Raw genomic sequence first — 27098 nt, 5'->3', positions numbered from 1 at the left:
AAGTCAGCCCTGCCACACCAGCATCCCTCCTTCACGCCAGCCACATTTGCATCCTTTTCCCTTACACTGGCACTTTCAACTCTGGGACTTGCTACTCTGCTGATTTAACTGAAATTAAATTTTGAGGTTTTTGTTGATTTAAGCCGTATCAGTTTTCCAAACTGTCTTGCTTCCTGGGTGAATAAACCACAGTGCTAGAGAAAGAAAAAAGGAACAAATTTTATTTGCGCAAGGGTGCTGTGAAGCCTTGACTTAGGTGTGGATTTCAGCTCCCATTAAGGCTTTATTGATAGAGAAAATAATCTAAATATAGGAGATGGCTAGAAATACATGTGTAGACATGATTTCATTGTTGTTTTAGTCTGGAATTGCTTTGATTGTGTTTAGCTTAAGTTTTTAAACTAAAAAAACAACAAAATTTATTTTGAAAGGAAGAAGGCCATAAGGAGGTGTCACTGGCAGTCTTTGGCACTGAGCAGTTTATGCTGTGTTCTTACAGTAAGGCATGTTGATGTTGCTTGTTTTCAAGAAGAAAAGCAAGGAAAACAACATCCTACTTTTACAGGTTTTCTGAGTTGGCACCTGCTTCTATTGAGAAAAGTGAGACTTCTCAGTTGTCAGGAATCACTGCTATGGAGTGTTTACAGAGCAGCACTTTGCAATACACAGAGAATAAAAATATTTGGTTGTGGTCTGTACTCCATATGCTGCAGCAAGATAAGATCCCTGATATAAATAATATACTTTTGTTTGTTTTTATATATTTTTTAAGCTAAACTGTAGTAAGTCATTGCTGTAGTTGTCTGCTTACAAAGTGCATTGCCATCACATAAAATTGGACTTACAAAATAGTCATAAAGTGTGAAATAAAATTGCTTTAGGGTTTAAGTATGCCTTAGTCTGTCCCCTGGGAGCAATGGTTACTAATCCTTTAGTCATGTGATGGCATACAGAAGCAAAGATTTAAGCTTCAGGTGAAACTCAGGTTAGCTTGTTGTTCCCCAATGAATGGTTTGCAAGAGCACTCAGAGGTGCTTATTGTCAACCTTGACAACATCACAGACCAATTAATACTAACCTAGTGATGTAAAACCAGGTAGCTTTTAATGAGAGTTAAAAAAGTTATTTCAAGTGTCCATTTTTTCACTTGAGCTGGAAGCACATTTTTTAAATGGCACTAAGAAAGCAAAATCACACAAACCCCCAAGAAATAAGTAAACTAAAGTCGCTTGGCAAAATTAATATTTTTCGTACAATTGATTTATCAATGAGAAGTTTGGTTCAGGTTGATGTGCTCAGTGTGTGATGGGAGTTCAGTAGGAGCAGGGGGATTGCAGGATCCCATGCTAAATGGTGACCAGCTGGCGTGGTGAGATGCTTCCTAAGGTGAGACCATTCTTGCTCACGAAACACTTTTTGAAAAACATTTGCTTATCACAGAAGAGATCACAGAAATTTTGGCTGTTCCCTTTTGAAGCAGAAACTTGAGTCCACCTCTTAAGTAACTGTTCTAGTCACCAAGTTATTCAGAGCTTAAATTTGGTCTCTTTTGTTCTTTCCCCCCAGATCTGTTTCACTTTTTTCAAATAACACTACACTGGGGAAATGATTCAAAATTAAAAATTAACTGTCCTTCTGACAGGCTGTTTCAACAGGGATCAGTTTCTTGATCTGGTTCACAGTTCAGCTACAGGAACTCTGCTCACACAGCTGGGAGAGCCAGGGAGGGAGAAGCAGCAGTTTGTGCTAAACAGGGTATTCCCATTGAAAGAAATTCGCACAAAATGCAATTTTTATTATAATTAGAATTGGAAGCTATAGCTCAAACAGTTTAAGTAGGTGCTACCATTCTTTTGTTACTTCAACTGAATTAAAAGATTGTTCATATTATTAGGTCCCTCACAGACTGGCAAATTGGCAGCATACCAAGGTAAAGACACTGGCCTATTCCACAAGCACAGCTAAATCTGAAAGAATATGCCTGTGCATTGCTGTTTTCCTGTCTATTCCTTAATTTTTCCAGTTACATCCTACATTGCCTCAAGAAAACCTCTGTGCATTTGAATAACTTGCCAGTTTAAAAAAAAAAAAGGAAGTGTATTTCAGGTCAGTTTTTGTATGTTGTCTATGAGTCACCACTAGTTGATTTGAAAATCCCCAGTACACTCAGGCTTCTTGAACCAAGGAGGAAAATTACATCACTTTAAGTAGTTTTTGAAATTACTTAACCAAACATACATGTTTGTGTGACCATTTCATAAGATTGGTATTGAATCAGCACCTTTTCTGCTGAATTGTAGCTTGGATTTGGCTGTGACTGAATAGTCATTCAGTTCTGGTTTAATTAATAACAGTTTAATCCTTTTCCTGACCCCAAATCAGTTAGTTTAGGAAAGGAACAACATTTAAAAGTGAAAAGCATCCCATTATGGAACTTTGCAGCTGATTTTCATACTTAGAGCTGAGACATAATGTGCAGTGTCACAATCAGCTTCTTTGTAAACCCCACAGTCTGAGTCTGAAGAGCTGAAAGGAAACTGATGTGCTCCACTGGTGGCAGTTTTGTGCCTGGAAGTAAGAAATGAAAGCCAAAGGGCAGAAAATTCTACTGTCCATTTACCCTCCTGGTTTAAGGTGTGCCTGCATAGGGACAATCTAGAAATAAAAGCCTAAGTCTCTTCAGGGAGTTATGGGGATGGCTTTATTTGCTGGTGAGAAACTTGGCCTAGAGATCCCGTTGAGGATATTGTTTGCAAATTATAATAAAGAAACAAAGACTTAATGTGATGATGGGAAGATGAGAAAAGACATGGTGTGGTGCTGTTTTTTGTGGATCTCACTGAATGCAAACAGTTCTCATGCTGAATAAGCTCCATTTTACAGTCATGAAAAAAATAGCATTGGTTTTAGGTTTGATCATTTTTTTTAGTTGTGGGCTTTGGTTTAGCTGACACTGATGCTGCAGTTTCTTCCAGGATAGCTGGATTAGCACAGCTCTCTTGGGATATATGAAGCATATCCCAGCCCAAGGAGTTCTTCTGCCACCTTCTGTGCATAATCAGCTGAACTGACAAACCCTCTGAGTCTCCTGTCAGCACACTTGTACTGTGTTGGCATTTTATTGTCATAATTGCTTAAGGAGGGGAGGAAGCAGACACTATTTTTCACACACAAAGGTGGCACAGCAGTTCTTTGTATTGTCATCAATCTAAATTTGGGGCTAAATGGAGCAGGAGGCAGATTTGCTTGAATCCAAACAGAGCAAGTAACAATAATGGCCTCAGACACATTGTATTGATTGATTCCAGTCAAGGCATGTCAGCAGATAACTGGTGCTAAATGCTGCCCATAGGTGTAAAAGGGGAGGGGTTTGTGGGAAGGGAAAGAAGTCACATGTCTTAGTGTCAAAGCTCAAAACGTAAGTTTTTGTTTATTTAAACCGGTTTTACTACCTTTCACCAAAATTTTATAACTTATGTCAACAGAAGAGTTTCTCAGAGAGCTGACACCTTATGTCTGCTGGGCAGCACTGCTGAAGTTGCTGTGCCTACAGAACTAGTGGGAGACACTTCTAGAATTGTTGAAATTCCAGATGTTGTTAGCCTGGTGTAGCTATTCTAGATTAGTAAAATGCAGGATGGGCAAACGCTCCTACATTTGTTGTCTCTCTTTCAGTTATATGTCCTTCCATCGATACTTTCATGTGGTTTTCGTATTTATTTAAAGTTTCCCTAAATGTTATCTTGACACATGTTAACCAAGCTTTTGGTAAATCAGAAGTCACCATATAGCACCATATTTTCCATTGATTTGTGTAGAAAGTAGCCAAAACCACTGGGTTGGTTTTTTTTTTTGGGGGGGGGGGGGGGGGTGTTCAGTTGTTTCTCTTGTGATATTGTTGAATACTGATCCCTGTGGTTCTATCTATAGTTTTGTTTTGTTGCATGGATTAAAAGCTTAAGGAAAAATTAAACTTGTTGACCCAACTCTAATGAAATTTCACTTGTATTTTGTCAGAATCATATCAGTGTTCTTTGATTGCCCTTTACAGATGATTGTGTACTTGTTTCTTTTGAAAAATATCAGTAAGTTCTTTTTAATTGAGCTGAACATTTCATATTCATTAGGGATCACTGAAATTTTGTTCTGAGAGAATGAAGTTGCAAATGCTCTTATTTTAAAAAGATGAAATAAAAATCTTTGAAGAGTGTGAGTGACAAACCATAACCTTGTTGGAATGTTTTTCATCAATTAGCAGTCTTTAACCATGTTGCTTGTATCTGTTACAGATCCTGGCTCTGCTGAACGCACAGCACAAAAACGGAAATTTCCCAGTCCCCCACATTCCTCCAATGGCCACTCACCTCAAGATGCATCAACAAGTCCTATAAAAAAGAAAAAGAAACCTGGTCTATTGAACAGTAATAATAAAGAGCAGGTAAGAGAAGTCATGGTTTTATTGTGCTGGAATATGAAACAGTAGAGGATGTAGAGACAGCTGATCAGGAGCTCAGTCTTCTTTAAAGAAGCTCCATTTTTGTACTCTTAAGGAATGGATATTAATTTTTGAATGCAGTGGGGGTAGGAGTTGGTATTATAATTTCAATTTGAATGCTCTTTGATTATTGTTTTACATCTGTTGAAAAAGACCACCTGTGTCCTGTTTAGTGACTTCATAAAGGTGATAAGATGTGTAACAAATAAATGCAATTTGGAACAGAATTACTATGAATAATTACAGTAATGAATAATGACAATAATAAAACCAACAATAGCTGGTTTTTAAAATTAAAACCATTAACAGGAAATGTTCAGTAGTGTGATACCCTAGATTAGAAAGATCTCATAATGTCAGTGGAAGTTCCTCATCTGCTTGCAGTCCTTTCCTACTGTCCATTAGTCAGCTCCATCCTTGGTACTCTGTGGATTTCCTCCCCTTCCTTAAAATTTCCAGGCAATGTACACTCCTACCAAACTAGTAAAATCAAAAGGTCACACTGACTTCTCTGTCTTTATGCTTGTAACCTTATTTTTACTGTCTTCTGAATGCTGAATTGATAGCATGTTGTCCTTCTTAGAAGAACTTGACTCCACAAGAGTTTGACCTTTTCGGATTCATTGTATGATGCACATGGAAAAATTACATGAATTGTATTAAATAGCAAATGCTGTAAAGCATCTGCATCATCTTGGAGGAGATTACATGAAAGCAGTCTTCAGCTTTACTGAAATTACTTCACACCTGATGTACTGATGACATGTCTGTGTATTTTTCCAAGTGCTTTTTTGTGTCATGGGGTTTTTTCCCAGTATTATATAAACACAGGATTAAGTTCTGAGTGTTCAAAGCTCTTTCTCCTGGCATAAGAGTATCTACATTATCCTGGTACAATTGCACTGGTAAAGAGAGAAAATTAAATTCCCACTCACTGCAGTTGTCCTGGAACAAAGGCTGTGAATAAATCAGGTCTTAAAACCCAGTGTCAATTGTATTTTATTTCAGGATAATCAGGAGGTGCAACTGTATCATGTGGAGGTGCCCTGGGGTCAGTTTGGCTTTTGCTGAGCTTCACTGCAGCTTGGGTTTATTCCTTTACATCTTGGACATTTTCTGGGCAGATGTTGCCCCACTGAAGTCTGAGCTTGTAACTCTTCAGTGCAGAGATAATTTTGCAAACAGTGGAATTGAATCCTTGGGTATTAATTTCCACTTTTTCTTCCTGCATTTAAAAATATATATGAAAACACAGTTGCAGTTGTTGAACTTGATAAATTCCCCTTGGTAAATACTTTTCTGTTTTCCAGGTGTCTCAGACCTGAAATGTACAGGATAGAATAAAGTTGTGTATCTAATGAAGAAAACCTATCAGACTTGCTTATTTTGCTGTGTTTATTACAAGTTAGCAAGAAAATATAATCTATTTAGTTCTGTTTAGCTTTTACAAGTTGCTTTTCATTTAATGTTGTCTTGCATGTCAAATTTGAAGTGGGCATGCCTGAAGATTGTTGTGTCTAAATAGGTTCAAACTCTGCTCTATGTGGTAGTGGGAGTTAATTTAAAGATTATTTTAGTGCTGAGTAGATGTGAGCTGAACATACAGGTTCTAGTTTTGTTTGAAGTATGATGTAGCTGATAGCTGTGGTTCTGATTGACTGATAAATCTGTTTTGAGGTATGACAACCTCCCTGGAAACGTCTAACTTAATATTCTACATTACAAAATGCTTTATAATACATGAACATTTCAAGATAACATTGCTAAAATTATAGTTGCATGAAGCTTTGTATTACATATTGTGGGTGCAGTAACAGATCTTCAGAATTGTGCCATCAGGTATTTAAAGTGCTGAAAATCAAGCAAAGAATTAAAGAATTGTAGAACTAAGGTGAAAAATCAGAAACTTCTGACACTTGGTCAGTTATAATGTAATTGAAGTAGTCAGCTTGTTTTACTACTAGTTTCAATATTAATTTAAACTGAATATAAATAGTGATCTTTTTCTCCCCAAAACAGCACTCTAATACTGTTTGTTTTCTTCAGTTTTCTGTGTCATTCTACAGGTCTTAATAACTTCATTAAAGCCTTTAAAACAGCTACCATCTAGTTGAGCTTGAACTTAATAACTGTTAAAATTTTAACTCCTAAAGCATATTACTCTGTCTAGGACAAGTGAAACGGTCCCTTGATGCAGTTGAATCATTCATTTTCAGTCTTTTAGTTTTGTTCTTTGGGTTTCTTTTGAGTCTGTGAACCCTTTTTTGTTTTGTTTCTTAAGCTTGGCTTAGGCAAAATAAAGTGATGGATGTCTAAATGATAGAAATATCCTTGAACAGAAAACTTAATTCATCTCATGTTCCAGAAAAAATTGACTTCTCTTCAGTTTGGATGTTATGATTTCTGTGGAAGTTTCACAGGTTTTGTTTGTCTTAAAGCAGAATCTTTGAGTCTTAGAAAGTTAGTGTGGATATACTACTTACATCCACTTCAAAGTCAGAATATGTATTAAATTCCTCTGGTAATTTCCTTTATCTGCAGTGGAGGAAATGCCCCATAGCTGCATTTCCAAGTATAAAAGATTGAGATGTTGGTCTCACAGCTGTGGTGCATTTAGCTGCAAACAAAACATGTTTCTACACTGGAAATTGCAGCTTTCCCTTCCTCACTCTGGTTTCTTTGTTTGAATGCTTGTTGTAGGGATTCATTTGAAATGGAGTTAAACCCTTATGCTGTCCCACTTATTCCGTAAGATCCCATAGGAGCATCCTTCTGAAATTCTTGTCATGTGATTAAATGTGTGTATATAGAAAGTACAGAAGTAACACTTTGCCCATTTCTGTGGTGGGAACAAAGTCTTTTTGGGCTTTATCATCTGTAGAATAGAAAATGAAAACCACCAAAACTGGCGCAAAATCATGCAAAATTTTATGTGGCAGAATGTTTATGGATAACATCCTTTCTTTGCCTAAAATATTGTATAGTGTTAGATAATCTGGGGTTTTTTTTGAGATACAGCATCTTCAGGTGGGTTGTTGCTTCTACCTTGAAGATCCCTAATTCCTGCAAATAATTAGACCTCCTCCTTTGTAACTTTAGGTATCTGGAAATACCATGGTTCAAAGTGGCATGATGGTGCTTTCTGGGGACATTATTTATGCCCCATGTGACTGATTTTGTTCAGGATGCTTCAAAGGTACAGAACACGCGTATGGTTGCCCTGTTCTGTGAATCACACGGGTGTGTGACAGCTCCAGGGTCTCGGAAGTTGCAGATTTGTAAGTGGTGTAGGGCACCATTTACAAAATGAAAAATGACCTGAGAATCAAACAGACTGGTTCTTCAGACTACAAGTGTTTGCATAATTACAAGTGAAGTCACGAGCAGGTGGTTTTACATCCAACAAAGTCACATTAAATGAGCTGTCTAAAATCTCAAGGCTGTTTCCCTCCTCAGCAAACCACCCCTCTGATGAATACCAAACAGAGAGTTTGAGTTCCCTTGTCATTAATAAATAGAAAGTAGTTTTCCAATAAATGTTAGCAGCTCTTCAAAGCTGATAAAACAAACTTCAGGTATCTGTGGACCCACTTAAGCCATCCCAGGCTCTTCACTTTTTGTGTTTTGATATCAGCTGTGTCATCTTTGAGCTGTCAGGCTCAAGGGGAAGACCAGTTCATGCAGGTTACAAAGCTGACACTGTTTTCTAGTGCAGGCAAATCAGTGGAGATGTGAGTCTTAAATTCTGATACACATTTAGGTGGTGAACGAAATCTCTCCTGTAGCGGAGGTGGCTGCTCAGGATGTGAATTTGCTCCTTTGTCATCCTTCTCTACAGTTTGCCTTATTAATCAAAATCAGCATTGGCTTGCTTCGTGGTACAAAGCTATAAACTGCTGCAAACTAGCACAGATTTGCATGGTGTTCAACTCCTTGTTTCAGGACTAACTTCTTCAGTTGGCCCAGGTTTAGCCACCACTAAATATCTTGGTATTTAGCTTGCACGGCCCCATGAAATTCTGAGTTTAGAGGGCCTAATAGCTTCTATAGCAATACTTCTTTCTTGAAGCTGAAAGTGTCTGCTGGCTTTTGTTGGATTGCATGTCTTGCACTCAATGCCCTCACTTGCCACAAAAAATTTATTTCTGGTCTTGAGTGCAAAGTGTCATTTGACATCTGAATAAGCAGTAAACTTCTTTATGAATGATTTTGTGCAATGACTAAGATACTGTGCTTGCATAAATGTTAATCAAACTCTGTAAATTGCTGTTTGCTTATATATTATGAATATTATGATTTGAAAAAATGCAAATTTGTTTTGAAACCAAACCTGTTTTTCTTGCCTACATTTCAGTCAGAACTAAGACATGGTCCGTTTTACTATATGAAGCAGCCACTCACCACAGACCCTGTTGATGTTGTACCACAGGATGGACGGAATGATTTCTATTGCTGGGTTTGTCATCGGGAAGGCCAAGTCCTCTGCTGTGAACTCTGTCCTCGGGTTTATCATGCTAAGTGTCTGAAACTGACAGCCGAACCAGAGGGGGATTGGTTTTGCCCAGAATGTGAGGTTAGTTGGATACAAGGAGTGGATTTCCTTCTTGGGTTTGAGATTTAAGCAGCTTTTCCTGTGTTCTGAAATGTTTCTGGTTTATTCCTACGTTGCCTCTTGGTCAAGGTACCAGAAAAATTTGTACAGAAGAGGAGGCATCCATGGTTCTGCTTTATCACTTTTTCTCTGCGTCACCTGGGTTGTGTTTGCGTTCTTACCACGAGTCTCCAACTTCCTTTATGTCTCCAGCTGTAGAGAAGCACCATTTCAAAGAGTGATCTCTTCATCAGGCACCAGTAATTCTGAAATCTTTCTGCAGTTTTCACTAGCTTAACTTGTGCTTCTTCTGGTGGCCTGATCAGCTTTTCAGCAGTGCGGAAAAAAATGCACTGTAGGGTCTACATAAACAAGTGGGTATTTTGTTACTCTTTTTTTCTGTGGAGTGAGGAAGAATTTAATCATTCCTCTCCGGTGATTTCTGGGGAGAGAATACTTAGCATCCAAGTATCTGTAATGAAGGCAAATTGGTTTATGGCATGTTTTCCTCTTATCAGTTATTGTATTAGAGCCCAGGTGACTTTCTCACTCTCACATTGCTCTGAGCCCACATTGTATATGGGAATTTTATGTATTCACATATTCACTTTGAGTGATCTTGAAGATGCTGGATAATTTTTTTGTTTTCTCTTTTTTTCTTCTTTTTTGATAACATACCCAGACCAAAACCCAGGTAAAACAGGCATCTGAAGTACTTACACTGCATTATCAGAAATGTTTTGTTTCTTATAAAACAGCTATTATCTTTCATTTGAATGCTAGAATGTTTCAGTGGAGAAGGATTTATCTAGAAATGTTTGCTGACAAAGTATTTTTTTAATCTGAACTTTTAGAAAATCACAGTTGCAGAATGCATAGAAACACAGAGTAAAGCAATGACAATGCTCACCATCGAACAGCTATCATATCTACTGAAGTTTGCACTACAGAAAATGAAACAGCCAGGGGTAAGGACATTTTTGTGGGTTTTTTTTTAAATACTTGGATCATGTGTTTGTCATAATCCTGGGGCTTGCTTCCTTCCTTTAGTGGATGATGAATGTAGTTTAGTTTATCAGATTGTCTGTGACAGCTTCTGTTCTATCTGCCACCTGTCTAGCACAGACAGATTAGTTTAGGTTGTACAGACTATTTTGGACTGCATTTAAAATGTAGTTTCATCATGTAACTTCTGGATGTATTTTCAGTAGGTGTAATGAAAGCACAATGCGGTTTTCCAGTGAAACGTGGTGGTTTCTTACTCTCTGCAAGTGGACAATGCTGTCTCGGCGATAGAAGGGGAATGGGGAGACACGATCTCTTCCCAATATATTTATATGGACAGGAGCCCTAGGCATTGACACTGTTACATTATTGATTATATGTGTTGAAAATGTAGCTGCTATCTGTTACTAGAAATTGTTCTTACCACAGAAGTTGGTTGTATCACATACTTTTAAAATGCTGAGGATATTTTCTTAAGTGTGGCTAAAAACTGTGTCATTGTGTACTGTAAAACACAACAGTACCTTTTACAAATACCCCAGTTTTTGCAATTTCTGCAATTCATCACATCCAGCATGTGAAAAATCAGTTAAATGAGACTTTTTAATTCCTATTGTTCTGCTAATAATTTATTACCTTGCAACGTTTTATAATTACCTTTGAAGAATTTTGTCAGATAACACAGCAGGAAGTAGTATTAGAAAATGAGTGAGTATTGTGTCATTGATGAAACTGTTCAGTATTAGTAACCAGCGTGGTTATTATTTCCCCTAACAGACAGAGCCATTTCAAAAGCCAGTTTCACTGGATCAACACCCAGATTATGCAGAATATATCTTTCATCCAATGGACCTTTGTACTTTAGAGAAGGTTTGTATGAAGCTAACAGAGGAAGGTTCCTTGAGTTTGATTGCTGTCTGTAACATTTCTAAAATGTTTGATGGCAGTGGGAGAGAAGTTGCTTAACATTATTTTGATGGGTGGGGTGGTTTCTTGGTTATTATAAAAGTCAGTTCATTTACAGCTTAAAAACAATCATGTTAACTGAAGTTCACTGTTTTGTCTGAGCTAGTAACAAATGCTCAGGAAAAATAGTGGGAAAAAGACAAGCTTATGCTGCTGACTTCCTCCTGTTAAATTCATCTGATTCCATGAATGATCTCCAGGAGAGACTTTTTAAAGTAGGATTTTCATTTGATCATTGTTTGTAAGCTATTTATGGATCATTGCTTCATTAATTAGGGACCATTTGATGTATCTCCAGGGGTCATTTCAGACTCATTTTACTGATCATTCAACAAATACTGTAATCTCCACTGCACCTGAGGTGTGGAAGAAAAACGAAACAGTCAAGAGGTGGATAATGGAACTTTCATTCTCACTTCAATAGTAATTTGAAAGTACACATAATGAAATTCTCCATTCTCCATTGCTTAATGAAGAGTGAAGCATTGCAGAGCTTTGTTCTGTCAGGACCTGGTGAAGAGACAAGTTTTCATTCTCTGTATCCTCACAGTGGAGGCCAATGTCTTTATGGTATAAAGTGTAACAAAACCATGGGACTGATTTTATTTAATCAAATTGCTTTGCCCACTGGGTAGACTGTAATATCAAACATATTGTCTAATGTACTGTGACCAGTATTTTTTCTGGGTCTTGTAAAAATTAAAACTGCTGTGGAGTGATAATACATCAGTAGAAGAAATCAAGGACTTTTTTCTGCAGAAACATCATGTTCCTAACACTGTGTTAGGAACCATGTTTTTTTGAAATGTTGAAGATATTGATCTAAATAATTCACTATTTAGATTTAATTTAGACAGTTCATACATTTTTGGGGCAGTCAAAAGGCACCTTTTGAATTTGATAGATTCTTAAGCATTTAGAATCATAAGTATCAAAGAATCACAGACTGGTTTGGTTTGGAAGAGACTTTAAAGCTCATCTTGTTCTGACCCGCTGCTGTGGACAGGGACGCCTTCCACAGGACCAGGTTGCTCTGTCCATCCTGGCCTTGAACAATTTCAGGGGTCAGTTTTATTTACTGTATGACTGATAAGACACAGCATTCAGGAAAAAACTGTCACTTTTTATTAACTTCTCTTTCCTGATACATTCTTAATTTCTTCTTTACAGAATGTTAAAAAGAAAATGTACGGTTGCACTGAAGCATTTTTGGCTGATGCCAAATGGATTTTGCACAACTGCATTATTTACAATGGGGGTAGGTATTAATATGTACATCTATCCTCAGATATGAAACTTTAACATAGTTGAAGTCATGGAGCAATTTGTAGACTTCTACACTGAAAGGGTCTTCCTGTTAATGACCGTGATGCCATAATTTTTTTTTAACAACTGGCATAAATAAAACTGTAGGGCCAGATACAGCCTGTGCTGTCACTTGCTCATTCCACCTTAGAGAAAACATATCTGAAATAAGTTAGAATCATGGAATGGTTTGGGTTCATAGGATCATTGGATAGTTTGGACCTTATATGACCTGATCCAACCCACATCATTTCATTCCAACCCCCAAATTGCTTTAGTGTTTTGCATTTTGCAGCACTTAATTGAGACCTAATTGAGAAGATCATACAGCACATCCCTCATTGAAAGAGTGTGCCAGTGGTGGGAAGGCTGCAATAGGCCACAAAAAGGAGCATTTAAAGACTATTAAATGTTACATTGAGAAGAAAAGTGCTGATGTTCTGCTTTTGTAAACATGTAGTTCATGCATATGTTTTTACATAGTTTTTTTAGATGTTCTCTTTTGGTTTCATGAATGACTTTTACATCTGGAAACTGTTGATTTTATCCTAGTTCTAGCATAACAATTTTCTTGGTTAAAGTATTTTATTGTTTCCTCAGGAAATCACAAATTGACACAAACAGCAAAAGTCATCATCAAAATCTGTGAGCATGAGGTATGAGTGCCCCAATTAAATTAATTTTTCTGTATGTTTAGTGTTCCATTTCATGTATTCGTGAGTGACATAATAAATAGTTTATAAGGTGTGTATTGCGGATCGATAGTTTTTGAGGGCTTCCTTATGTCTAGGTACACATATCCATGACCTGCAGAATGGCATTGGACAAGGGCATTGCTAATGTGTCTTCCACTAGGATATTCACTATTTATAATTAAGACTTATGGGGAGGGGAGGGAAGAGAAGAAAGTGGATATATGGATTCTGCTCAAAGGCACCTGTCTTGTTCATGAATATTTGGAGTTGGAAAAAGAGACCGACATCTTCTGATGCATAGATGCACTTTTTGGTGGTTCTTTTACTGTAACAATATGATTTTCCTCTAAATAAATGCAAATGCTCACACTTTGGACTCTGTTTAATCTCTCCAATAACTTTGCTTTTTCTTTTCAGATGAATGAAATTGAAGTATGTCCGGAATGTTACTTAGCTGCTTGCCAAAAACGTGAAAATTGGTTTTGTGAGCCTTGTGTAAGTTAAGAATTATGGTAGTCTAGCTACTACATTAAACTAGCAGCTCTCATTTGACTGTTACCCCCTCTTTGTTTTAAACCTGTGGTGGTTACTGAGTCAAGGGAAGCTGCTGTAGTTTACCTCGTAGTTTGTGCTGGCGTATCATCCTTGTGGAGTCAGACTGTCTCAAGATACTTAACTGTTAAGATTGCAGGTTTTCACAAAAGGATTGGTCCAGTCAGAAATAGTTGTAAAGGCTGTCAGCAACCAGTTCACAAGTTCTCTGTCCTCAAATATAAGGTAACTGCCTTGTGCCACCTGTGCTTACATGTGGTACCCTCAGTGCTCGGAGGATTTCTGAAATGCGAACGTCTTTCTGCAGATGTGCATCAGTTTAGACTTGGTTTTTCTTTTGTGACCTGTTGATGGGTTGTATGTTTTCTGTTTAATACTGAACTGAATTTGGGAAGACTCCTTAAAATTCTTAAGTAGAAGTGTATAATCCATCAAGTTCTTTCATGGGCTGTCCTGGTTTCAGCTGGGATAAGAGTTCATTTTCTTCTTAGTAGTTGGTACAGTGTTGTGTTTCTGATTCAGTATGAGAATAATGTCGATGACACACTAATGTTTTGGTTGTTGCTAAGTAGTGCTTACCCTAAGTCAAGGACTTCTTAGTGTCTCACGATCTGCCAAGACACAAGCCTAAGTGAAAATTAGAGTGTTTCAAAGATTGGCTCTAGCGTAACTTATGTTATGCTACATGTTTGGAGGGGACTAATCAAAAATAAATGAATAAAGACGTGCAATTACGATAAGTTTAATCAAGATATGTAAGATTTTATGTTTTGGGAGTTTTTTAAGTACAATTTTATCATTTTGTTCTCTCAGGATTTATTATGTTTATAGTAAAATGGAATCTTGTATTTGGCAACTGCCTTGTGCATATTGGATCTTTATTGAATCTAAGTAATACATAAAATTTTTTAAAAAATCATGTTTATTAGATTTGAAGGTAGTACTGCTTACGTTTTCTTACTGTGTATTTTGCCTCTTCCTCTAGAGCAATCCCCACCCTTTGGTCTGGGCTAAACTCAAAGGCTTTCCATTCTGGCCTGCTAAAGCACTGAGGGATAAAGATGGGCAAGTCGATGCCCGTTTCTTTGGCCAACATGACAGGTGGGAGTTTAACCAAAGGATGCCTTTGGCCGTACTTAAAAAATTCACGTTGTAATTTTGTGTGCTTACAAGTTTTTGGATCCTGTCTTTAGAGCCTTGACCCTAACAAACTATGTAATACTGTAGCAAATACAGTTTTAGTTCGTTACATGATGTCTGTAGAATGTGAGCTGTGTTTGTAAGATGATTACATACGTAGTCTGGTGAGTATGCAACTTAATTCCTGTGTCTGGTGTTGTGCTGGGGAGAACTGCAGTTCTTAATGGTGGAAGAGAACAATGAAGTCATTTATGTTGTCTAAGCAACATGGGAACAAATACACACCTGTAGGTGTGAAAAATACAGAAATATAACCTGTGTTGAAAATGCCAGTTTTCTGTACTTGTGAATCCTCTGCTTAGATGGGCAGGGCCATGATGAATACAAGTTAATTTGTCATGAATTGGAAACATAAATCTATAAACATGTGCTGTAAAAACCCCAAGTCTATAGGGCCATGGAATAATTAAGTTAAAGTTCCTGGCATCTTAGGATCTTGGGAGACAGTTTCAGGGTCTGCTTCATTTCTAGATAAATAAAATCTGTCCAGTACTTGCTGATAGAACTTTTGCTGGCATTGAGGAGTTTGGCATGGCAGGTAAAATGTTTCTAAGAAGGTGCTTGTGAAGTATTCTTTTCCTTAACTGCTTTTTACATTTTAGTGCCATGACAGAAAGATAGACTCTTTAGCAATGGTTGTTTTGCAGTTATATAGACTATTCCAATTAGGAATATTTTGTCATATTTGACCAGTGTTAAGTCATGTTTTATTACTACTGGGTAAAGTAAAATAAGCTAGTGATAATCCAAGGCATATAGTTTGCTTACTTACAGAAATTAAGCACTGAAATATTAAAAGAATGTAATGATGATTCTTTAAAATTATCTGAGCTATTTGTATCTTTATGATTCGGCAAAAATAAATTAGTACGTGCATAAAAGTTGGCAATGTCAATTCACAGTATGAAATGTAGTTATATTATCTTTTCTTTCTCTGTTTTATATATAGGGCCTGGGTTCCAATAAATAATTGCTACCTCATGTCTAAAGAAATTCCTTTTTCTGTGAAAAAGACTAAAAGCATCTTCAATAGTGCAATGCAAGAAATGGAAGTTTATGTTGATAACATTCGTAGAAAATTTGGGGTATTTAATTATGCACCTTTCCGGACACCATATACTCCCAACAATCAATACCAAATGTTGTTAGACCCTGCAAACCCAGCTGCTGGAACTGCAAAGACAGACAAACAAGAAAAAATCAAACTGAATTTTGATATGACAGCGTCACCCAAGATTCTGATGAGCAAGTCCATGCTGAGCAGTAGCACAGGTCGCAGGATTTCACTGACAGATATGCCACGGTCACCAATGAGTACAAACTCATCAGTTCACACTGGATCTGATGTTGAACAGGATGCAGAGAAAAAAGCAACTTCCAGTCATTTTAGTGCCAGTGAAGAATCCATGGACTTCATTGACAAAAATACAGGTAAAAAAAGAAAGGAGGTACAGGACTTTGGTAGTGGACTAGTTTTATTCCATGTACTTTTTAAAGAGAGGCTGTATTATTACTTGGTTTATGAAGAAATTTTAGAAAAAGTGATGCATTTAACTTTCAGTATCACAGATAAGAAACGACAGTTCTCTCTGACACATTGAGAAGGAATGAATAATCTTGAAAAGTGACTAAACCCCTTCAATTTAAATAGCAGAAAATAGTTGTAGCTATCAAAATGAATGGAGAGTGGAAAGAAATAAAAAAAAAAATTAGAATTGTCATGATTAGGTGTTGTAGTATTAAATCTGTCTTTATTAATTTTGTACTTTTTCAGCTTCTCCAGCACCAACAAGAACAGGTCAAGCAGGGAGCTTGTCAGGCAGCCCCAAACCTTTCTCTCCTCAAGCATCAACGCCAATTTCTGCTAAGCAAGAAAGAACTTCCACTCCAGGAAGCATTCTGAATCTCAATCTTGGTTAGTCTTGATGTTTGAAAACCTAATATTCTTACAGCTGAACAAATTATGGTGGTATCAGTGCAGCATAGTATGAACAAACATGCTTGTTACGTGGCTTTAAATTAACAAAGGTCTTTAAATGAGTCACATGTGTAATTATTGTTTCATCAGATCTACTGGGTTTTTTATTTTGTAAAAGAAAGTTATTGTTTCTTGTTGATGAAAGGAAGTAGTTAAAGGATAATTTTTTCCTTAGCTGACCTGTACAAATGAATGTGTCTAAACAGCAGGTAAGTTTCTAAATGTTGTAATGACATGAACATTGCTGCTCTTCACCATTCAGTCTCTCTCAAGTAAATTGCTGGCAAGGTTTTCTTGTGATCTTTAGGATTTAGGATTTACTAGGGCTTCTCTCTTGCTGACTTCACATCACCTCCTCACTGACCATCCCTCTCTAGGGAGGTAGATCGATGAAAGGAATTAGCAGAATTCTTGAAGTCTTGAAACTCCCTAGAAGTAAATTTTGGGATTGTGGAATTTTGAAAGATGGAGTAGGTAAGTACTAAGTTGGTAAAATAGTTCTGCAAGCCAAACAGATGTAAATCAGTTTCCTCAGTCATGCTTTGTTCCTGTGAGCATTCTGATTCAGTTCTGGCTACTTTTTACCTCCACGTGATACTACACAGAGAACCAGGATTTTGCACCTTGGTGTTAGCCAGGTATTTCAGGAAGGCTTAAGTTCAAATAATGAATTCATGTCTTCAGTGCCTTACAGATATTCTGATTCTGGATACAAGCTCACAAGTCTGTTTTTCAGTGGATCATGCTGTATGTGTGGACATAATTGTAGAATTAATTTCTCCTGCTGCACTGCAGCTGATGCATTTGGAAAAACATTAAGAAATACATAGTGCTGCAATTGTTTGAGCCACAGATGGGAAGCATCAGCTGGAGCATAGAACACTTTGAATAAATAGCGTAGATGGGAAAATCCGATGTTATGGTCCATGAGCAATACCATAAAAGGAGTGCTTGTATGCTTTCAAGTAGAATATCTGGGGTTTTTTCAGGTTTAGGGGAATTTCCTGTGTTAAATATACTTTTTGGTGATGGGAGTGAAAATGGCAACTGTTCTTCATTTAATAGTGTCAGCTGTGCCAGATATGGATTCTTCTACGGATGTTAGAATTTTTCCGTCGTATGTGATGTGACAGGGATTCTCTCTGCAAACGCAGAAGTGAGAGTCCAGAAAACAAAGACACTTTGTATCTTGAGCAGAGTGCTAGGAGGACTCCAATGATCTGCAATTCAGAAAAAAGGAAGGAAAAATAATAGAAATGAGCCATCTGTTGTTTCTGGCAGACTTGCTAATTTGAGAAATGGAGGTGTGAATGAGCAAGATATACAGGGATTTGGGGGGGAAAAACCCGTGTGCCTGATATTATAGGACCTGCCCTTGGATAACAGAGGCAAAAACAATAAGAGTATACCTTGATATGAAATTCAAACTTTAAAAGGATGTCTGGTCAGAGGAATCATTGGTTCAGTGTTTTGTATTTATTTCACTTTTCTCTAAGTTGCACATCAACAGAAAATGTCTTGTAAATAAATATATATATACACACATATATATATATAAAATAAAATAAGGCAACACTGTGTCATATTTAACTGCTCTGGAATGAAACTTGAAAATAAAGCACAAATGCACGTTGTGCCAGTGTTGCCTTTTGCCTTCTCCGTGGCCTCTGGTCTTTTTCAGCATATGGCATTGGCTCTTTTAATCCTACCACAAACCAGCTGAAGGAGCTAAATTGGCCAAACATGATTCTTCTCTTCATTCTTCCCCCGTTCTTCATGGGTCCTTCCTCTTCCCCCAAGTAACTCCAACTGATTCGGTGCCCTGAGCACTGATGGAGTGTCAGCACTCCCAGCGAAGGGTAAAGGATAAGGACTTATGCTACAGAAATACATCTCTGAAATGGGAAAATTGAAGCAAAAATGGGAAACTTAGTTGCTAAGACAGTTTCAGCCTTAGCACTGTAGTGTGTACTCTTTGCAGACAGATGTGTGCATTTCAGAGTGAAAATTCTATACATGTAGATGAAAACTCAAGATTTTGCTGACATATACTGTATTATTCTATCTTTAATTTACTAATCTATCCAGTGAAACAATCCACGTTTTTGTATGTATTCTCATGACCTAACTTTTGGATTTTAAATGATGACTATAAAGACTTTTATTTCTATTCAGTTTTCTCTGTGAAGGTAGTACTCCTTGTAGTAGATAGCAATGGTGGTTTAGTAGGGGTGCTGTCAGACAGCTTTACAAACCTGAATGGGGATTTCTTGAAAAATTCACATTGATGAAGAAAATGTCCCCATAATCGATGCATGTGTTTTGTGTGTGAAGAGAGGAAGAATCCATTTTTTGTGGTAGTCATTTTAGAGTCATTATTTAGCTCATAATTATTAAAAAACGTGCAGTATGTTCCTGATTGCATTGCTCTTTGGTGAAACTTGTTTTATCTGGATCGTGATCTCGGTTCCCTTTGTAAGATATTTTTCTTAGTTTCTGTTTCTTTTTGCAGATCGTAGCAAAGCTGAGATGGATCTGAAGGAGCTGAGCGAGTCAGTCCAGCAGCAGAGCACCCCTGTGCAGCTCATCTCTCCCAAGCGGCAGATCCGCAGCAGGTTCCAGCTTAATCTTGACAAGACCATAGAGAGTTGTAAAGCACAACTGGGTGAGTGTCCCTCAAGAACACAGTGGACATCAGATGGATACACTTAAATAAGTTTTTGAATAGTAAAACCGTAATTAATTTTACATTTTAAAACAAGAGTAGAGGATATTTGAACTCTTTGAGGCAAGTAGAATGCACTGAACTAGTTCGCTTTATAACACAGTGAGACCTGATGCTTCAAATTTTTGTCAAAAAGCTTTCATCTTTTAACCTGTATTTGTACCATGCTGATGTAGATAGTATGAGAGGATTATAGTCTTGTTTGCTTTGCATGTTGAGAAGTTGGAGAATTCTGTCTAAATTGTGTTGGTTACACAAATTAGAATGAATGTAAGTAATTATTATCAGGTGAATAGTGTTGCTGATTTTTAAGGTGGCTTCTTGTGGATAACAATAATTTATTTTTGTATTTGCCAGGACTGGGAGTTGAACAAAAGAGCTTGCAGGTAGTGGGAAAAAGCAGTGAAAGGAGGGCCACTGAATGAAATAAAAATCTTAATTGGAGTATGTAGAAGTTTATTCTTATACATTGTGGTGCTGGGATAGAGCACTAAGATTTGTAGCTTAAGGACTGACAGTTAAGATAATGGTGTGTGTACACTTTGTTCCAGTATATAGAATATTTTCCTGGTAATGTCAGTCAGTCTGATGTCAGCATGCAATGTACTTTCCTTCCCACAATTAGGAATAAATGAAATATCTGAAGCTGTTTATACTGCAGTAGAACACAGTGACTCTGAAGATTCTGAAAAGTCCGATACCAGTGACAGCGAATATAGTGATGAGGATCAGAAATCAAAGAATGATCAAGAGGATGGTGAGGACAAGGAAGGTACAAGAAGTGACAAAGAATCATTGAGCTTGAAAAAAAAACCTAAGCCTTCAGTTCAGAATGAAGACAAGGAGGAACTTAAAAGCACAAGTCCAGAAGTGGAGAAAACAGAAGAACCGGTCAAGGAAAAGGCCGTTTCAGACACTGAAAAAGAATTTTCTGAAAAGGGAAAGAGTTTACAGCATCCTGCAAAAGAAAAGCTGAAAGGTAAAGATGAAACAGACTCTCCAACTGTGCATCTAGGACTGGACTCTGATTCTGAGAGCGAACTTGTCATCGATCTAGGAGATGATCATTGTGCTCGTGAAGGAAGGAAAAACAAGAAAGAATCTAAAGAACCTTCTCCTAAACAAGATGGTAGGATGAAATGATTTCCTTTTTTTTTTTTTCTTCTCTTCTGTAGGACTGTTACCAAAGGTAGAATTGCTACCTTTATTTTTGCATTAAGATAAAAATATCGATATTAAAACAATTTTTAGGAGTGATTGTTCATACTTGGTGATTATGATTTGGTGCCCATTGTAGTTTCTGGTTTAAACAAAATTTGTTTTGCTGTTTCCTTTCAGCAGTGTAGAACTATGAATATCCCTAATTTTTGCTGTGTGACAAATGTAGAGTTTATTTTGCAATTTTTACCACTTTCAGTTGAATCTTTAAATTTCCATTGACCTCCCAACATTTCTGGTATAGAAGAAATTAGAACTTACCAAACATAGAAATTGCCTAAGAACCCATTCAAATCAATGTAAATACTCTCAGTCATAATCAAAAGAACAACTAAATCACTTGTTGTCTGAGATACTGTACTTTGTTCTTGTGTTGCTAAAAGAGGAAAGCAATCTCAATGAGTAATATGCTTTTGCTAAGCTTGTTTTGCATGTTAGTCTTTTGACAACAGAAAATAGAAAACCAGATTTAAATGGTTAGATTGAAAAATATTTTACTCTTCATAGAACTTTTTATCTTCTTGTTGATATTTTATAGCATATTGGCTCAATCATTTTATTTAAAATAGTGTTTTCAATCCACTAACTAAGCATACTTTAGAAGACCACTTAATGCTCCTGAATTTTGAATCTTAGAACTTAATGCATAAAAGTTACTATGAGGTCATCAAGAAATAGGCTTATAAAATAAAAAGAGAATTGTAATTTTGGGTATTCTTGTTTAAAAATTAATTAATTTAAGCTTTATGAATTTCAGAACCACCGATTCATGTGGTCTAAATGAGTGATGGTCAAAATAATAAGTAATCCTAAAATTTTACTTTGATAGAGAGGCAAAGAAATAATACATTTTCTGGGTGAATTCAAAACTGAACACAGTACTTGAAGTGTGGCCTCACCAGTGCCAACTATTGCAGGACAATCACTTTCCTGATCCTGCTGGCCACTCTACTGCTGATACCAGCCAGGATGCCGTGGCTTTCTTGGCCACCTGGGCACATGCTGGCTCATCTCCAGCACCCCCATGTCCATTTCTGCTGAGCAGCTTTCAAGCCCCTCTGCCCCTGCAGTGCTGCAGGGGGTGATTGTGACCCAAGGGCAGGACCCAGCACTTGGCCTTATTGAACCTGATTAAGTTGTCCCAGCCCATTGATTCAATCTGTCAAGATCTTTGCAAAGCCTTCCTGCCCTCTAGCAGATCAGCACTCCTGCCCAACTTGGTGTCATCTGCATTTGGTTGTCAATGTCAGGTCGCTGTTGTTTAGAAAGTTTTTAGTGTGCTGTTCCTTCAGTTACTGCTCAGACATTAATCCTTTAGAATGTTTTTTTTTCTCCTGAAAGCAATTGGGATGATGGGTGGAAGTGGTAAGGCAGCAACATCTTAATAAGTGCGAACCTCTCACGTATCTTCTGCATGAGGTCAAGCTGGTTTTTCTTGGTTTTGTACTTTTTGTTTTGCTTAGTTACTGATGCATCTGCATTGCCACCAACTTCAACTAGACTGAAATGACTTTACTTGTAGAATATTGATTACTTTTGAGGAAAATAATTCAAAGCAGACTGGAAGGTATATATGGCTGTTCCAAAAACTAGATGGAAAATAATGAATCAGATGTGTTGGTGAAAAGCTGGCATAATATTTTATGTTTGTTTAGTTGTAGGTAAAACTCCACCTTCCTCCAGTGCAAGCACCCAGCCTCTACCAGAAACTCCAGTACTCACCCGCTCTGCATCCCAGACCCCCCCAGCCGGTGTGACAGCAACCACCAGTGCTGCTTCTACTGTCAGTGCTCCCTCTGCTGCCACAGGAAGCCCTGTGAAAAAGCAGAGGCCTCTGCTGCCCAAGGAAACCGCCCCTGCTGTGCAGCGGGTGGTGTGGAATTCTTCAAATAAATTCCAGACATCTTCTCAGAAATGGCACATGCAGAAGGTACAGAGACAGCAGCAGCAGCAGAGCCAGCAGTCTCAGTCACAGCAGCCTCAGTCCTCTCAAGGGACAAGATACCAGACAAGACAAGCAGTTAAAGGTACACACTTCTCTAACCCAATGTGCCTGTGGTGCTCAAATTCCCCAGTAGTGATCTCAGTGCTCCAGGGGTGCCCAGCCAAGAGTTCTTGTGTGTAAACAAAATCTCTAAGTGTGGTTCTACTCTGATAAGTGCCTTTAGAATACAAGTTACTCACCATACCTGTTCTTTCTAGTGTGTATTTAGAGTCATGTCTCCTTATTTTAATGACAAAAAAATTTGGTGTGTCTGTATATTGCTTTTCTTAGCCAAAACAGACTTGGAAGGGTGAACTGAACCATTTTCTGGATTATATGCTAAAACCATTAACTATTCCACTTCATGTTTACCAGTGTCACCTCAGCATCTACAGATTGCTTCCAGTTTTGTCTGACAGGCAGTTGGTCTGAAGGGTTTTTCAGAGTATAATTTGACAACAATGAAATTACCCAGGCTCCAGGATTTGTCTTTGAAATCCCTGTTGTTTAACAAGACTTTGATGCTAGTTTACTGAGCAAACACCTCTGGCATTTCAGGATGTTTTCACAACTGTTTTCTCACCATCCCTTTGCTGGAGCTTTCACCAATAGCAGGCACAGGGTAATACAAGCCTGTGCTGCTGTTGCTTCACTTAACAGCAACTTTATGTAGATCAGCTTCATTTGTAATTTCAGCTTAATAAATGGAAATGTTTACTGCTGTGCCTAATGAGGACACATTCTCCACTCTGCTGACACCACTGGCACGCAGGTGATTTTAGAGGAGAGAGGTTTTAGGTTCACATACAGACATTTACAGAGGCTCATTTCTCTGGTCCCAAACTGCTTTTGTTTCTGTCATTTGAGTGTGGAGGAAGTGGTGTCTTTCTGCTTGTAGACTGCACAAATTGATACAGTAATATTCAGTGAGGAAAAACAAATGTGAAAATTGGAGAAGTTAGATGTGAAACCTTTAACAGAATCATACTTTTAATATACACCTTAATAGTATGGGCTAAATTTCGTGTTCAGCCCATGAGTTTGTTTTTTCAATACTGTTTACTATTGAGCACATCATAGCAATGTTCCATCTTAAATATTATAGTCTAGAAATCTATCAAGTGAAAACTATAAAATCTATAGATTCCTCATATGCTGAATGGGCATAAACAAAAATATAACACATGAAGATGAATAACTTGTTTATTCCACTACTGTTCCAATTACTAAGTAGTAATTCCACTACTGAGGATATTGGCAATGACGACATCTTTTATAATATGAATCAGTAAAAAGAGCTTGAAAAGTTTTGTTCTTAAAACTATAAATTTTTTTAAATACTTCAGCAGATAAGTCATTAGAACTGAGGGAGACTTCTGCACTGGCCAGTCTAAGATGATAAGGTTCAAGGTTGTATTTGCTTCCTTACCTTTAAGCCTTACAGTTATGTACAAGTTCAGTGGCTGGGCACTGTGTAATTAATCATATGATGGCACCATTGTATAAATAAAGCAAGTCTGAAATGGTTATGTGCAGACAGTTAAGTTAGATATTGAAGGTAGAAGTTTGCCTACTGTTTTCATAATTCCTTGTGTGATTGATCCACTCAATGTTCTCTTTTCTTAGCTGTGCAGCAAAAAGAGATCACCCAGAGCACTTCCACATCCACTATAACTTTGGTCACAAGTACTCAGCCTATTTCTATGGTTACCAGCTCTGGTTCTGCAAGCACACTTTCTTCCTCACTTAACACAGACTTGCCAATTGCAACAGCTTCAGCTGATGTGGCTGCAGATATTGCTAAATACACCAGCAAAGTAAGTTCTGGAGGAAGGTTTTAATGAAGTTGTACTTTTCTTTTAAAACACCCTATAGTTTCATCAGGTGATAACTTGTCATAAATGTGTGTTCATGCATTAAAACAGTTGCTAAGTTGTTCAAGAGAAGGGGTGTGGTACTGGTCTCATCACAGTGACAGTGAGGGAAGGGACATGAGCTTTCCATACTCCCTTAGATCTTTAGATTAAAAAATCAATGAATACTATATATTTTTGCATTGAGTTTCTTCCCCAGATTCGTGGTTATATATTTTTTGTTGATAAATTATATCAGTAGCAATTTCTTAGAAAAGTAGAAGGTCAAGCAGTTCACCAGTTCAGGACACTTAAAAATCAGAGTCCTGATCAAAACTGTTATGCTCTACCTTCTAAATAAGTAGAACCAGGTAAATTACATGTATTTAGACAGAGAAAGAAGGGTAGCAATATAGGTTCCCAGTAGAGGGCTTGAAAGAAAATGAAAGTGGGAATCTACTAAAAATATATATAAAAGAATTTTTTTTTTCTTTTTGTCTTTCAGATGATGGATGCCATCAAAGGAACAATGACTGAAATATATAATGATCTTTCAAAAAATACTACTGGAAGTACAATAGCTGAGGTTAGTGCAAGATTAAAAATAAAACCAACTTGTATTTTAAGTTTGAAAAATGCAAATTAGTATTTTTATGTATAAAAATGTGCCACATAACTGTATCTACGAAGTACTATATATGGAGATTGTCAAGAGATACTAATATCTGTGGGCTCTGTAAGATAAGCATTAAGCCATCAAACCCAGGTCCTTAAATCTTCTGTCAAGCATTTGTCACCTTGTTTAAAATTAGAAATTAAGTCAGTTTTTTTGAAAATAAAATTTTTGTAAGCTGTGTAGTGCAGTAGCTTATTCCAGTTACATGACCATATGACCATAGTTTTAATACTTCTTTAAAATACTTTGAACTTTTAACATTTTTAATGAAATGCTATACATTGCTTTTAATTTTCCCTAAGGGTAGCATTTAATATCTTCTAAGGGTTTTTTTTTTAACATTGGAAAAAGCAGATTAAGCAGTGCAAACTAAGTATGAATGGGAACAAATAAAGCTCAAAGTGTGATGATTTATTTACCTGTTTTAACCAAAATAAGGAAGTCAAAGTTTTGAGCAAAGATATTTGTATTCGTGATCCACAGTGAATAGAAAACCTTGCTTTTCCAAGCCTCAGTGTCATACTAATAAATGCAAACAGCACTGAGGAATAGGTTCTTGATTCCAGTCAGAAATTTGAGACTTGACAGTTTTAGAGGAATCAAGAGTTAAGTTTAATAAAATTTTTTTGTCTTCAAAGAATCCTGTGCTCTTTATGGTGAGCAAATCTAGCAAACAAGTATTTAGAATACATCACACTTTGCTTTGGGGTTTACTATTGTCTTGTCCTCATGTTAATGTGAAAGAGCCTTGATGTAAATGATGGCTCATTACTTTGGGCGTGGTTTTTTATATAATAATTATGTATTATACACCACACCCTGTTTATTATTACTAACTATTACATTTTTAATATTTAGATTCGACGTTTGAGGATTGAGATAGAAAAACTTCAGTGGTTGCATCAACAGGAACTTTCAGAAATGAAACATAATCTAGGTATGAAAATGACAGTCCCAAACAGTGTGTCAGGTACTGTCCTACATGGAAAATGGAAATGCTTGTAGTATGTGTTACTCTCATCACATGATGCTGCACATTGTCTCCCTTGGAACTTCCACATTTTTCTTTGTAAAGACACCAAGATACGATGAACAAATTAGATGAGAGAAGAAATGGAATTCTCTGTATTTTCTGATTATTGAAGCAGAACAAAAGTTTGGGCTTGTAAAGAAAAACCATGTTAGCAGCAGCTGCATATGTCCTTTTTGTGCTTGTGCTGTATTCTGGTCCTTTGTGGGACATCCAGAACTGCAGTGCTAAACAAATGGGAGGTAATGGTTAAAAATCATGGTGCCAGAATAAGAAAAGAAGATGGAAGACTTGCATTTGTTGAGTAGGTATGAAACAGATGCCCAAACTCGGGGAATACCTTGACTGCTAGTTTTAATGTCATGTTGTCTTTAAACTCATATTAGTGTTTTGCTCCTTGCTGTTGGGTAGAAATGCAAACCCATCTTTCTCTGGATTTTGAGTAGAACTGACAATGGCTGAAATGCGTCAGAGCCTGGAACAGGAACGAGATCGTTTGATTGCTGAAGTGAAGAAGCAGCTGGAACTGGAAAAGCAACAAGCAGTGGATGAAACCAAGAAGAAGCAATGGTGTGCCAACTGCAAGAAAGAGGCCATCTTTTATTGCTGTTGGAATACCAGCTACTGTGACTACCCCTGCCAACAAGCTCACTGGCCTGAGCATATGAAATCTTGCACACAGTCAGGTAATGGTGCCTGTTTCACAGCTGAGGGGGTTTGGGTGGGTGGATGGATCCACAGTGTCTCAGTTCTTCATGTGCAGATGGGACCCTGAGGAGGGACTGTGGACTGGCTCCCATGAGTAGTAGCCTCATCCTTTTTTCC

The 27098-nt window shown here is 37.3% G+C and overlaps 1 protein-coding gene across 7 annotated transcripts in view; it reads left to right on the top strand.

Moving 5' to 3' along the window:
* Positions 1–27098, top strand: part of ZMYND8 (zinc finger MYND-type containing 8) — a 49811-nt gene that overhangs the window by 16551 nt on the left and 6162 nt on the right. For 6 of the 7 annotated variants that reach the window (XM_032127425.1, XM_032127419.1, XM_032127424.1 and 3 more), the window contains exons 3-19: positions 4290–4438; positions 8850–9068; positions 9941–10054; positions 10869–10961; positions 12228–12315; positions 12963–13018; positions 13475–13552; positions 14595–14710; positions 15759–16240; positions 16584–16724; positions 19300–19452; positions 20138–20641; positions 22386–22757; positions 24341–24531; positions 25073–25153; positions 26102–26180; positions 26720–26959. In XM_032127425.1, the coding sequence (XP_031983316.1) occupies positions 4290–4438; positions 8850–9068; positions 9941–10054; positions 10869–10961; positions 12228–12315; positions 12963–13018; positions 13475–13552; positions 14595–14710; positions 15759–16240; positions 16584–16724; positions 19300–19452; positions 20138–20641; positions 22386–22757; positions 24341–24531; positions 25073–25153; positions 26102–26180; positions 26720–26959 (3156 nt within the window). The remainder of the gene's footprint in view (positions 1–4289; positions 4439–8849; positions 9069–9940; positions 10055–10868; positions 10962–12227; positions 12316–12962; positions 13019–13474; positions 13553–14594; positions 14711–15758; positions 16241–16583; positions 16725–19299; positions 19453–20137; positions 20642–22385; positions 22758–24340; positions 24532–25072; positions 25154–26101; positions 26181–26719; positions 26960–27098) is intronic. The other variant, XM_032127423.1, reaches the window with a different exon arrangement.

The sequence above is a fragment of the Corvus moneduloides genome, chromosome 17 (assembly GCF_009650955.1).
Source record: "Corvus moneduloides isolate bCorMon1 chromosome 17, bCorMon1.pri, whole genome shotgun sequence".
In the NCBI taxonomy this organism is placed as follows: Eukaryota; Metazoa; Chordata; class Aves; order Passeriformes; family Corvidae; genus Corvus; species Corvus moneduloides.
Note: the sequence above shows the minus strand (reverse complement) of the source record. Positions and strands in the feature narration are given on the sequence as shown.